Source organism: Belonocnema kinseyi, chromosome 6, assembly GCF_010883055.1.
Source record: "Belonocnema kinseyi isolate 2016_QV_RU_SX_M_011 chromosome 6, B_treatae_v1, whole genome shotgun sequence".
NCBI classification, from domain to species: domain Eukaryota; kingdom Metazoa; phylum Arthropoda; class Insecta; order Hymenoptera; family Cynipidae; genus Belonocnema; species Belonocnema kinseyi.
In genome coordinates, this window is record NC_046662.1 from 49,030,580 (window position 1) to 49,045,349 (window position 14,770).

Below are 14,770 nucleotides of genomic sequence, written 5' to 3' on the forward strand. Positions count from 1 at the left end.
TTTAGTTAGTAAAATAAATTCTCAGCCAAAAAAGAAAAAGAATTTTCAACAAAATGGTACATTTTTCAACCACAGAAATTAATTTTTAACAAACAATATGAATTTTTAAGTTATGACAGTACTCTTTTACTTAAAAATACGGATTTTCAAATAAAAATATAGAATAACAAAATGTTCAGTAAAAAACTTAATTTTCAATAAAATCAAAGTCAATTTTCAACGAAGTAGTATAATTCTCAACCAAAAATAATTGAATTCTCTTAATGGGTTCGATCAATTCAGTTCCAATAAAAGCAGAAAAACGAAACAAGAGCAATTTTTTCAAATAGGGAAAAACCCGGCATTTTTTTAAAGAAAAAGTGAAAGAATCGGAGAAAATCGATAAAATAATCATCAGGTAAGTATTGCATGGCCTTAATCTTTAAATCATCACAAAATATTCTGTTTGAAAATAAACAATTTATTATTCCTGGAATAACAAATTATCAAATTCCTTTTTTAAGAGATTCACTTTAAAAAAGGGAAATATCGCTTCGGTGCAAGTTATTTCACAGGGAAAAAATTAAAAAAAGTTCTGCAAAAAATGTAAACTCAAAAGCTATATTAGAACTAAGAATTTTATTCTTGCGAAATCAATTTGCCTCGAATCGTATAAACTTTTGACGAGCGACCATTAAGAGTGGCAAAAGTTCTCGTAAAGGTTTTTAATTTTTTTTTTTTTTTTAATTTAAATAATGGGAGATGAATCTTGAGCTAAAATAAATAAAGAGAAAGAACGATAATCAATCCTGATTTCAATCAAACGACCCTGGTCAGCAGTTTTCATGAGACGTTCGGTTAAAAAAGTGTATCAATTATCAGAAGCGGTATAATAAGGGCGCTGTTAGGACAATGTAAAGCTACATAAACAATAAATAGTTCATTAGAGGAGCGGAAAAACAAGTCGTTATTAAATGAATGGTAAATACGTCAAAGGGGCCACACGCTCCGACCTTTTCTTGAAGGCTCTTCTCTGACACGGGGATCTGAAACGCCACAATTTTTGTTCAAAATTCCTGTCTCGCGGGTACCTTTCACCAAAAAAAAAAAAATAAAATAAAATAAAATAAAAAAAAACCAGTACTGAATACCGAGTATTGCTCACCCTTTATTGAGCAAAGCAAAGGTTCCAAGTACAAAGAATTAACAATATTATTTAAATAAATAATCCGTTCCTAATTATTATTAATAAATGTGCTATTATTAATTATTAGGGCTGCCACAAATAGTGTTTTAAATTAAATGCTCATTAAATGCTCAAAATTTAATGAGCATTTATAAGCATTTTGAATCAAGATTTAAAAAATTGTATTTTCTATTTTTATTCAGAATAATTACATTATTTTAAATTTCGTAGGGAAAAAGTATCGCTTCATTTGGAAAGATTGCTTAATTTAAATGGTAAAAGAATGGTAAAAAAAAATTCTAAATTCTTCTAGGTATAAAACCAACCATACACCTAAAAGCTTAATAATATTAATACAAAAAACAATATTTCCAAATAAATTTTAAACACTTTTTAGTTCAGTTTTCAAATCAAAAAGATAAATTTTTAACCTAAAACATATATTTTTTTTTTAACTAACATGATAAATCTTCAATTAAAAATATGAATTTTTAACCAAATAATTAGTTAAAATTTCAACCCAACAAAAAAATTAATTAATCAAGGAAAAACGAGTTTTCAGTCAAATTAATTAATTTTTTACCAAAAAGAAACGAGTTTTCAACCAAAGAAAAAAACGATTTTTCAACAAAAAAAAGTTTTTATCGAAAAAAAAAGATTTTTTAATCAAAAATAAAAGAATTGAATTTGTAATTAAAAAAATCAATTTTCGAACAAAACAAAAAATTCCTAACTAAGGGAAAAAACGAGTTTTCAGTAAAATTAATTAATTTTCTGCTTAAAAGAAACGAATTTTCAGCCAAAAAATAAAACTAGTTTTCAACCAAAAAAGTTTTTTATCGAAAAAAATTATTTTTTAATCAAAAAATTGTTATTAACTAAAAAGAAACGAATTTTCAACAAAGAAAAAAAAACGAGTGCTCAACAAAAAACATATTTTTATCAAACAAAATGATTTTTTGATCAAAAATAGCAGAATTAAATTTGTAATTAAAAAATCAATTTTCAAACCAAATAAAAAATTCCTAATTTAGGAAAAAACGAGTTTTCAGTGAAGTTAATTAATTTTCAACTAAAAGAAAACGAATTTTCAACAAAGAAAAAAAACGAGTGCTCAACAAAAAAAATATTTTTATCAAACAAAATGCCTTTTTAATCAAAAATAGCTGAATTAAATTTTTAATTTAAAAATCACTTTTCAAACAAAATAAAAAAATCTTAATTAAGGAAAAAACGAATTTTCAGTAAAATTAATTAATTTTCTACTAAAAAAAAAAACGAATTTTCAACTAAAGAAATTAATTTTTCATGAGAGTGATGAACTTTCAACCTAAAATGTGAATTTTTGACCAAATTTTCAACCCAAAAGATTAATTTTCTACAAAAATATATATTTTTTTCAAACAAAGAAATGAATTCTTAACCAAAAATAGAACATTTAAATTTTCTAGAAACCAGAACATTGTTTAACGAAAAATCTTATATTTCTATCAAAAAAGGTAAATTTTCCACAAATTTGGAATAGTTCAAGTGAATTTTCTTCTAAAATGATAAATCTTCAAATAAAAAAAAAAATTAATTTTTAACCAAATACATGAGTTTTCAACTAAAAAGATCAATTTTCTAACAACAACAAAATGTTTAAATTTTCAGTTAGTAAAATAAATTCTCAACTAAAAAAAAAAAAGAATATTCAACAAAATAGTTAAATTTTCAACCACAGAAATTAATTTTTAACAAAAAATATAAAGTTTTAAGTTATGACAATTCTCTTTTACTTAAAAATACGGATATTTAACTAAAAATAGAATAATAACATTTTCAATATAAAACTTAATTTTCAATAAAATCAAAGTCAATTTTCAACGTATTTTTTTGAAAATTCGCCCCTTTTGGTGAAAATTAAATTTTTTCTTGTTAAAAATTTAATATTTTTGTTGAAAATTTGTCTTTATTGGTCAAATTAATCAGTTTTTAATTTTTAATTAACATTCTTCTTTTTAGGTTGAAAATTCAACTTCTTGGTTCCAAGTTATACTACTTTCTTAATGTTAATTTTTTTTATTCAAGATTCATAATTTTAGTTTAAAGTTCTTTTTTTTTATATGTTACAACATAATTTTTTAAACTGAAAACTATTTAGTTAAAAAATTAACTAATTGATTATAAATAAAAATTATGGTTAATTTATATTTTATGGTTCAAAATTCAACTATTTCATAGCAAATTCGTCGTTTCAGCATAAAAACATAACAATTTCGTATGAAATTCAATTATTTGATAAAACAGTTTTACAAACAATTTTGTTTTATTGAAAACTAAATCTACTTAACAAAAATTGATCTATTCCATTTTTTGTTAGAAATTCATATGTTTTTGATTAATTTTAAACTTTCAACCCAAAATTAGATATTTAAACTTTCACTTAAACTAAAATGATTTACGTTCAATCAAAAATTAATTTTTAACAGAATAGCTCGATCCTCAATAAAAACAGATTATAAATTGACAGTCAAACAGTTGCATTTTTAACCAAAGAATTATGAAATTTTTACCAGAAAAGATTACCAGAATTAATTTTCTACCAAAAGATCTAAATTTTCATCATAAGAGTTGAGACTTTTATTTTCGAAAAGATGCACTTTCTGTAATAAAAAAAAAGGTAATTTCCAAGCAAGGCAGGTGAATTTTCTACAAATTGCTTAATTATCAAGGAAAAATAATACCTTGCAACAAAAAAGTTTAATTTTTAACCAAGTTGTTGAACTTTCAATCCAATTATTGAAATTCGAAACAAAAAATATTTAAATACAATCAAAAATATTTGCCATTTTCCATAAAACAGTTAAATTTCTAAACCAATATTACAATTTTTTTAGAAAAATGTTGAATTTTTAACAAAGAAGTTAACTTTCAAACAAAAAAAAAAGACTATTCTACCGAACGGATGAATTTTCTATAAAAATAAAAGAATTTTAACCAAATAGTTGAATTTTCGAGAACAAAAAAAAATGACTTCTTAATAAAACTTTTTGGGAAAATTGGGGGAAAAAAGGAATTCTATAAAAAAGGGGGGGGGGGAATGTAAAGTCTGACATTGAATATCATTTTCACACCATAGATTACTCTAAATTGCATACATAGAAGAATTAAAATTTCCTTTTTTTTTAGATAAAATCTAAAATGCAATAGATTTAAGTTACTAAAGTGGCCTCTTCCTTTCAAAAAAGTGACTTTTTGCTTTTAAAAAGTCACTGTGTGGCAGCCCTGCTTATTAAAAATAACTAAATATTGATTTACATTTTAATTCTAAAGTGTTTAAGTTAAAAATAAAGAAATACCTTGTTTCTTAAATTCGTCAACTCCGTTCTCAATTGTTGAGTCGAATCCGAAATCGTCAGTCCCTTTTCCAAATCCGCCAAGTCTTTTTGAAGTTGCTCGACTTCGCGAGCCGACATTGTACTCCATTGATGGTACTGTACAATGGCCTGCGAAAAAAGAATTGATTTTTTAAATCTGAAGATATATAAGTGGCACAAATTTTGAAAAATAATAGCAAAATAGTGGGTGACATTTTTTAAATAATATAATTATAATATAAATAATCCATCCAGGGATCACAATGATTTAGCAGTTTAACTAAAGGGGAACGAAAAAAAAATTCAATGAAAAATTTAATCAAAGACGCGCGCAACGTAGATGATTTTTTTTTTGGTCTCGCGCAATTTTTAAATTAAAATGTAAAATTAATATTAATGCTGAATTTTTGTATTTCGTAGTAAAGGGTGGCAGTTTTAATCAAAGAAAAAAATTCCCGATTATTTCGTGGTTCGAAAAAATTTTTCACGGTCAATGAAATTTAAAATATTGAACATTAAGCTAAATATTTTTCCATTTGACGTGATAAATACTGATCTGTAAATAAAAGCAGTCAAACTGGAACACTTGAATTTTAAAAGTTTTAAAAGTTTTTGCAAACTGAACATTTAAAAATAAAATGCAGTTAAATTTTATCATTTTTAACGCTCTCAATTCTAGAATCAAACAATTTGTAATTAAAAAATCTATTTTCAAACAAAATGAAAAAATCTCAATTAAGGATAAAACTAATTTTCAGTAAAATCAATTAATTTTCTACTAAAAAGAAACGAATTTTCAACCTAAGAAAAAAAAACAATTTTACAACAACAACAAAAATTTCTTTATCGAAAAAATTATGTTTTAATCAAAAATAGAACAATTAAATTTTTAATTAAAAAAAATAAGTTTTCGAACAAACCAAAAAATTCCTAATTAAGAAAAAAAAAACAAATTTTCAGTAAAATTAATTAATTTTCTACTAAAAACAAACGAATTTTCAGCCAAAGAATAAAACGAGTTTTTAACAACAACGAAAGTTTTTTATCGAAAAAAAAAAAGATTTTTTAATCAAAAATAGAAGAATTAAATTTTTAATAAAAAAAAATCAATCTTCAAACAAAACAAAAAATTCATAATTAAGGAAAAAACGAGTTTTCAGTCAAATTAAATAATTTTCAACTAAAAAGAAACGAATTTTCAACCAAAGAAAACAACAAGTGTTCAACCAAAAAAGTTTTTTATCGAAAAAAAATGATTTTTTAATCAAAAAATTTTTATTAACTAAAAAGAAACGAATTTTCAACAAAGAAAAAAGAACGAGTTCTCAACAAAAAAAAGTTTTTTATCGAACAAAATGATTTTTTGAACAAAAATAGCATAATTAAATTTGTAATTAAAAAATCAATTTTCAAACCAAATAAAAAATTCCTAATTTAGGAAAAAGCGAGTTTTCAGTTAAATGAATTAATTTTCAACTAAAAAGAAACGAATTTTCAATAAAGAAGAAAGAACGATTTTTCAAAAAAAAAAGTTTTTTATCGCAAAAATGATTTTTTAATAAAAAAATAGAAGAATTAAATTTGTAACTAAAAAAATCAATTTTTAAACAATATAAAAAAATCTTAATTAAGGAAAAAAAAATTTTTCAGTAAAGTTAATTAATTTTCTACAAAAAAGAAACGAATTTTTAACCAAAGAAATTAATTTTTTATGAGAGTGATGAACTTTCAACCTAAAATATGAATTTTTGACCAAATTTTCAACCCAAAAGATAAATTTTCTACAAAAATATATATTTTTTTTCAAACAGTGGCAGTTTAAATCAAAGAAAAAAATTCCCGATTATTTCATGGTTCGAAAAAATTTTTCACGTTCAATGACATTTAAAATATTGAACACTAAAGCTATATATTTTTCCATTTGGCGTAATAAAAACTAATCTGTAAATAAAAGCACTCAAACTGGAACACTTGAATTTTAAAAGTTTTTGCAAACTGAACAATGAAAAATAAAATGCAGTCAAATTTTATCATTTTTAACGCTCTAAATTCTAGAATCAAACAATGAATTAACAATTTTATAATTTTAATCAATATAAGGATAAAAAAATTAAAAATGGAACGATTACATTTTTTATATAAACTGAGAACATTTCTTAAATTAAAAGTTAAATTAGTTGTGTATTAAATAGTTTAAAGATCCTTAAATGCTTCGGAATTTTATTTCAAAATCTTGAAACAACTACATGTTTTATTTATTTTTTTTTTCAAAATTAAAATTATTTTTTAAAAATTTGCAGAACTTCTAAATATCTATTTAAATTATTCGAATTTTTTAAAAAGTTTTTCCTACATTTTTTTAAAATCCTACCAAATTGAAGACATTTTCTGAAAATCTTTCACATTCGTTATAAATATTTCTTTAATTTAAACAATGTATTAACAATTTTATAATTTTAAGCAATTTAAGGATAGAAACATAAAAAATTGAACGATTAAATTTTTGGTATGAACTGAGAACATTTCTTAAATTAAAAGTTAAATTATTTGTGTATTAAATAGTTTAAAGATCCTTAAAATGCTTCGGAATTTTATTTCAAAATCTTGAAACATCTACATGTTGTTTTACTTTTTTTCACATTTAAAATTATTATTAACAATTTTTCAGAACTTCCAAATATCTTTTTAAATTATTCGAATTTTTTAAAAAGTTTCTACCACATTTTGCATGAATCCTGCGAAATTAAAGACATTTTCTGAAAACCTTACACATTCATTTTTGATAATTTTATAAATCTTTCTAAATCGTTTTAAATATTTCCATGAAATTATTATTATAATATATCATATATATTATATTTTCTTAATTTTTCAAAATAAAAAATCATTTTTAATTTTCCCAGTATATTTTTTTATTCCTTTGAAGTCTTTCAAAATTCTTAAAAACAGGGTGACTGTTTTAATCGAAGAAAATAATCCCCGGCCATTTCCCGGTTCGCAAACATTTTTTACGTTCAATAAAATTTAAAAAAATTGAAATCTATTCTAAAAATTTTTTTATTTTAAAGATTTAATCAATAAACTTTGAAAAAGATTCAAAATTATATTATTAAGCTATTTTAGGCTATAAAAATTAAAAATTTAAATTTTCTTAAACTTAAAAGTTCTTAAATTAGAAGTTAAATTATTTTCATTTTAAATAGTTTAAGCATTCTTGAAAAGCTTTAGAATGTTTATTTCAAAATCTTGAGAAGGTTAGAAGATGTTTTAAATTTTTTCAAATTCAAAATTAGTTTTGAAATTATTTCAGAACTTCTACATAACTTTCAAAGTCAATTGAATTCGTCCTACAACTCATAGAAAATCCTGCGAATTAAAAAAAATGACAGAATATTTAAGAAGAATTTAAGAGATTTCCAGAATGGTCAAAAAAGACTTTCTAAACAGATTTTCTAAACATTTTAGGAAAAATTATATTAATTTTTAAATATATTTAAAAATTCTGAAAAAAATTTTCACATTTCGTTTAAATTACTTGACATCATATTAAGTTTTAAATTTATTTTTAATCATTTCGAAACTTCTAAATATCTCTTAAAATTACTCAAATTTTTTCTACAAATAATAAGTGTTTAATTATTATTTCTACATAAAAAATAAACAATTTCGCTTACAAGTTAAATTAATAAAAGCCTTTAATTACGAATATATTATTATCAAGTTTTTGTTTAAGTTGAAAATAAATTGTAAATTAATTGTAACGTTTGAAGTTCACTTTTTTTTATTTAGCTTTGAATATTTATTTTAAAATTACTTATTTTAAATGGACAGTAAAATATTTTGAAATATTAAGTAATTTTTCTTTTACTTAATTAAAAAATTTGAAATTATTATAAAAAATATATTATTTTGAAGTTATTTTAAAATTAAAAATATTTTATATAGTTACAATCGGGCCTTTAAATGTTTCTTTAACAAATAAGACTTTCTAATGGAAATAGTTTAATTTTAAGCGTTAAAATCTGTAAATTCTTTTAACATCTTTGTTAGATCTTTTGAAATCCTTTAAATCTTTTGAAATAATTCTAAAAAATTTGAAATATTTGAAATTTAATGAACAACACCTAGATGAAATCTTTGAATTCCTTAAAATATTTAATATATTTGTAAAATTTTTAACGAACTAGTTGAATTTTTAATTTTAAAAAATCTTCAACCAAAAATAATATTTTTCTATCAAAAGTTCAATTTTCAGCAACTTGAATGAATTTTAAATTAAATATTTTAATTTTCTACCAAAACATTAAATTCCCAAGTCAAAATGAAGAAATGTTTACAAAAAAGTTGAATTTTAATCCCGAAAATAGTAAATTTTCAACGAGAAAGTTCATTTGCAACAAAATAGTTAAATTGTTAATAAAGAAGTTGTATCCTCAATCAAAAAAGATACATTTTCAAGTAAATAGTTGCATTTAGAGAAAAAAAAATTTCTGGCATATTATTGAATTTTCAAGACAAAAAAGTGAATGTGCAACTAAACAGTTGAATTGTTACCAAAATAGATGGATTTCTGACAATTTTTGTTAACTGTTGAATTATCAATTATAAATGGTGAAGAAGATTAACTTTGAATAAAAAAAGTTTAAGTTTAAACTACGAAAAATTAAATTGAAAAAGTTTAAACAATAGATTTAAATATTTAACTGAACAGATGAATTTTCAAATAAGCCAATAGATAATTAACAAAAATAATAATTTTTTATTAAAGCAGTTCAACTTCCAAAAAGTAGTTGAATTAAAATTAAACAAGAATTTTTAGCCACCAAGAATAATTTTTTTGCAAAAAAGATGTATTTTCGAAAAATTACGAGAAGGTTTTTTTAATTTGCGCACAGTCATTTTTGAACGTTATTTTTTGTTTTTATTTGAATTTGATTTCTTCGAAATCCTTTTGAAATCTTTTAAAATCTTTTTAAATCCTTGAAATCTTTTCAAATGTTTGAAAACTTCCAGAGCTCATGGAAATCTTTAAAAATCTTTGAAATATTTTGAATTTGTGAGCTCTTTAAAATCTTTTGTAAAATTCAAGATTTTTCCAATTCTAAAGAAAGCAAAATCATACATAAAAAAAATTCTTAATTTTTTTCGAACAAATCTTCTGAAGAATTTAGAATCTACTATGAAATCTTTGAAAATTTGCCTAAAATCTTTTAAACTCTTTTAAATCTTTGTGAAATTTTTTTAAATCTTTGAAAATTTTGTGAAAACTTTCTTTAATCTTTGACTGTGAAAACTTTTGTGTTCGTTTGAAATAATTAAAATCTTTCGAAATCTTTTCAATTTTTTCAAAAAACTTTTGAATTTATTTAAAACCTTTGAAATATTCCTAAATCTTAAAAAAAAAATTAAATTCTTGAAATATTTTGAAATCCTTATAATTTCTTTGAAATACTTGTGAAATATTTTTTATTTATTTGAAATCACTCGAATATTTTAAACTTTTATGTATTTAGGCGTACTGTGCACTTTTTAAAATCTTTAAAATTCTTAAAATCTTTTAAAATGCTTGAAATCTTTAAAAAAAATTTAAATCCTTTAAAATTCCTATGGATTCTTCCAAATATTAGTGAAATCTTTTGCATTCGTTTGAAATCATTGAAATATTTGAAAATTTTGTAAAATCTTTTGAAAAATTGTAAAAATTTTGAAATTATTAAAAACTTCTGAAACATTTTGATTTCTGTGAAATCTTTTGAAATCTTCTAAACGAATTTGAGATCGTTGTAAATCTTTGAAATGTTCTGAACTCTTGCAAATCTGATTTACTATACTCTTTATAAAATATTTAATATCCTTGAAATCGTATGAGAGTTTTAAAGTCTTTGTGAAATCCTTGGAAATCTTCTAAATAAATTTGAAATCGTTTAAAACCTTTAAAATGTTTTTGATTCTATGAAAGCCTTTGAATCTTTGTGAAATGTTTTAAAATCTTTTTTATATGTTTGAAATCATTGTAAAATCTTTGAAATCTGGTGTACTTTGAAATCTTTGAAATGTTTGTGAAATATTAAAAAATTTTGGTAAAATCTTTGAAATCTTTCTTCAATATTTGTGAAATCTTTTGTGTTCGCTTGAAATCCCTGAAATCTTTTGAAATCTCAAATTTATTGAAACCTTTTGGAATTGTTTAAAATCTTCGAAATTCTTGAAATCTCCTGATATCCTAATATGCAAAATACTTTTAAATATTATAAAAGCATTGCAATAATTTGAAATATTTTGAAACCTTTAGAACTATTTTGTAATCTTTTGAAATCTGGCGTATACTCAAAAATCGTGTGGTCAACCCCTCGAAAACTGTTTTAAAAACAAAATAAAAATTTGAAATTCCAAGCTCTTGCGAAAAATTCAAGGGGATTTCCAGGTTTTCAAAGTTTTAAAAAAATTTAAGGATAATTTCAGGGTTTTTTTAGGGGTTTCAAGGTAGCTGGACACCCTGTCTGTTGCATACGCATCTTTTTGAAAACTTCAAAAATATTCAAAATGGTTTTGAAAAGGTTTTCTGAGATTTTTAAAATCTTTCTGAAATACTTTTAATCCTTAGGTAAATAAATAGTTGAAATTCTTGTAATCTTTAAAAAACTTTATGTAATGTTTTGAATTTTTGTGTAATCTGTAAAATCCTTGTGAGATTTTTTTAAATCGTTTGAAATCCTTGAAATCTTTTTAAATCTTTTGCAAAGATTTGGTGAGATCTTTAAAATCATGGTGAAATATTTTTAATTCGTGTGTCTTTGAAATCCATGCGAGATCTTTTTAAATCTTTCGAAACCTTTGAAATACTTGAAACCTTCCTGGGATCTTTAAAACCTTTTGAAATTGTTTTTAAATATTTAAAACATGTTAAAATACTTGTGAAATCTCGTTAAAAATCCAGTTATTTAGAAGATTGTAAAGCAATTTTTTAAAATTTGGAATGATATTTGAAAATTTTGAGAAAAATTCGTGTCAGTTAAAAATATTTTCAGGAATTTAAGACGTTTTAAATAGATTACAAATATTTGAAAACTCGGAAACATTTTCGAAATTTTATCAAATATTTCTTGATTCCTTCCGAACTTCTAAAAGTTCTAAACATCTTTTAAAAGGATTCGAACTTTTCATAACATTTAGTAAAATCCTATATTATAAAAAGTCTTTAAAATCTTCTAGATTCTTTTTTGAGAAGCCTGAAACACTTAAAAGTGTTTTAAATTTCTCAAGAATCTTTTGAAAATTATATTTACATAAATCTAAAAACAAGGTGATAATGCTTATTTTCTTGTTCCCAATTCTCAGAATTTAATTTCAATCTTAAAAAATCAAAAAAAGTATTTTCCACTAAACAGTTAAATTTTCAATCAGACTTCAATAAAATAAATTCAGAATGTAGTTTAACTTTGACCCAATTTTTTGAATTTTCAATTAAAAAAGATTAATTTATAACAAAATAATTTAACTTTTAACCAACGGGATAAAGGGGGAGGGTCGGTAAAGCCGGTTTTTGGCCTAATTTATTTTTGGACCAAAAAATCTGAAAAAATCATGGTAGTATCTTATAAGTATCCCGAGTCGATTGCACGCTAAACGAACTACCCTCCACCCCCCAGCCACCCCCACCCCCCTAAAAATATAGGAAACACCACTACCCACCAACTGTATTTTCGAGAGATTTGACACTCTTAAACATGTATTCTGAGGTTAGCTCGGGTTTACTATGGTTTTCGGGGTCGCCGAATACAAATCTGGCGCCCTTTGACTTTTATCGCGCCCGGTTCAAGGTCATTTGAAGGTCAAAACGCGGTGAATCAAGAAAAAAATCTGAAAAAAATTATATGTATATTTTTTGGACCGCTGAATTCGAATATATCATGTGTCTTACCAAAAAGGTCCTATTGAGGTCAATTTAAGATCCTTTAAGGGATTCAGACGTCCCAAAAATCTATATAAGATTCTTCAGAATTTTTTCAGATATTTTTTTTTAATGCGTCCATCAAATGACCGTGAACCAGACCGTGAACCAGGCAGATTCGTAATCAACGACCGCGAAAACCTATAAAATATTTTTTAAATTTTTTCAGCGTTTTTTATCGATTTGACTTTCAAATGACTTTGAACCTGATGCGATAAAGGTCAGCGGACACCAGGTTCATAATCAGCGACCCCAAAAACCTATAACATATTTTGTTTTTTTTTTACCGTTTTTTCTCGATTTGACCTTCAAATGACCTTTAACCTGAAGCGATAGAGTTCAACGGATGCCCCGAAAACCATAGTAAGCCCGAGCTAACCTCAGAATACATGTTTAAGAGTGTCAAATTGTTACGGTCCCCATAGTTGAGAACCACTCTGAACAATTTGTCAGGAATGTGTCCCCGTCTGTGTTTACTAAACATAAACCAGACTGGGAAAACCTTCCGGATAAATTACTTTAGAGTGGCCATTAAGACGACCTTGCTTTCCCCCTGACAAACACGACCCTTTGACGTGTTAATGCCCGGGGAAGGAAGAGAGTTGTAAACTCACACCTGGCGCATCTGCGATGGAAGGCTTCCCCATCACGTGCCAGGCCCGTGAGTCTGAGTCACTGCGCGTCAGGACTCTTCTGTCTCTCTCTCTTTTCTCTCTCTCTTCCCTATGCGTGGAAAGCGGCCAGCGGTCGCCAACTACGTATTCGACGCGTTAAAGGGGAAAAGCCTGTCTGAAAATTTTAACTTTCGCGATTTCTTACAAAATGATTATAATTCTTCCTCCCATTTTTTTATTTTTATTTGGCGTCAGGGAGCAAAAGGGGAGCCCTAGGTTAATTTTGTATCTTTTATGTTTTAATTATGGCATTATTATTTTCTTTTTAATTCTGTAACTTCATTTTCTCTTTAGTTAATAATTTTGTTATTTTCCCTTCTCAAATATGATTATATTTTTATTTTTTTGTATTTCTGTTTCTCCTTTATATCTTTAGGACCTATGATTGTAATTTTTATTTTTATTTTTAGAATTAACCTTTTGATTTTATATTTTCTTCGCTGTATCCATTTGTTTTAGTTTTACGTTTTCATGTATCCGTATTCCGACCTTATTTTCCGTAATCTCAAAAACATCAAGCTAAGCGGCGCGCTCAGCTCTGCGAGAGTAGGGATGGACGGGGCAGCCGCTTCGCCCCCTCCATCCGTGACGTGAGTGGCCGAGAGGACCGGGCCAATCGACGGCCGGACCGCCTCTCGGCCGATGCGAATAAAAAGGGGTGCGTACAAGCGAAAGTACGCACTCTTAATCGGGCAACCAGTTGGGTAACCTCAGTCCCCTGGTCGCCTTCGGCAATACTCTTGTAAGCCATTTTTTTGAGATTAAAGAGTGCAATCGTAATCCAAAATAAATTCGCAGTTGTCTTCCTTTCGACTCCTCTCTCTCGCTCTCGAACTCTCATCCTTGTCATCCTCCGGCTTTCCCGCCATTCATATCCCTATCCTCTCTCTCTCTCACTCCAACTTCCATTCCGGTCGGTACGCTCTCCGCAGCTCCGCCAAACTCTATCCTCTCTCTCTCTCTCTCACTCCAACTTCCATTCCGGTCGGTACGCTCCCCGCAGCTCCGCCAAACTCTGTCCTCTCTCTCTCCTTCCGGGTCGGTAAGCTCTCCGCAGCTCCGCCCGCACTCTTTACTATTTTTTCAGAGGACGGTACGCTCTCCGCAGCCCCGCCTCGAACTCTTTCCTGTCTCTCTACTCTTTCTGGGTCGGTAAGCTTTCTCGCAGCTCCGGTCGCCCTTTCTTTACTTCTTTACAAGGTCGGTAAGCTTTCTCGCAGCTCCGGTCGCCTTTAGCTTTTCTTCGTCCGATAACCCGACATTCCTTTCCTTCCCTACCTCCTGCCTCTCTTCACCACCTATGCCTGGTCAGGCGAAGACTTCCCGTCCCCGTCCCGGCAAGCGCACCCGAGTCCGCCGTCGCTTGGCCGCCCTCCGCGACGCCCTACAAGCCGGTCTTCCGGAAGACTGCAGGCCGTCCTCCTCCACCTCCTCGTCCTCCACCCCCAAGGCAGTAGTACGTTCTGTCGTACTAGTGCCGGTGTCAGAGAGGTCCCGGTTCGCTCGCTTCCTCGTTTCATCTTCTTCGTCTGCGGTCTGTGACCGTCCGGATCTCTCCGGGTGTTACGCGACTCCAGACACCACCGCCCCTCGCACCCCGTCTCCCCGCAAGCGTCCCCAC

At 26.7% G+C, this 14,770-nt stretch overlaps 1 protein-coding gene across 1 annotated transcript in view; it reads right to left on the bottom strand.

Moving 5' to 3' along the window:
* Positions 1-14,770, bottom strand: part of LOC117174209 (protein bicaudal D) — a 78,389-nt gene that overhangs the window by 42,012 nt on the left and 21,607 nt on the right. The window contains exon 4 of the mRNA XM_033363074.1: positions 4,507-4,653. Coding sequence (XP_033218965.1) covers positions 4,507-4,653 — 147 coding nt within the window. The remainder of the gene's footprint in view (positions 1-4,506; positions 4,654-14,770) is intronic.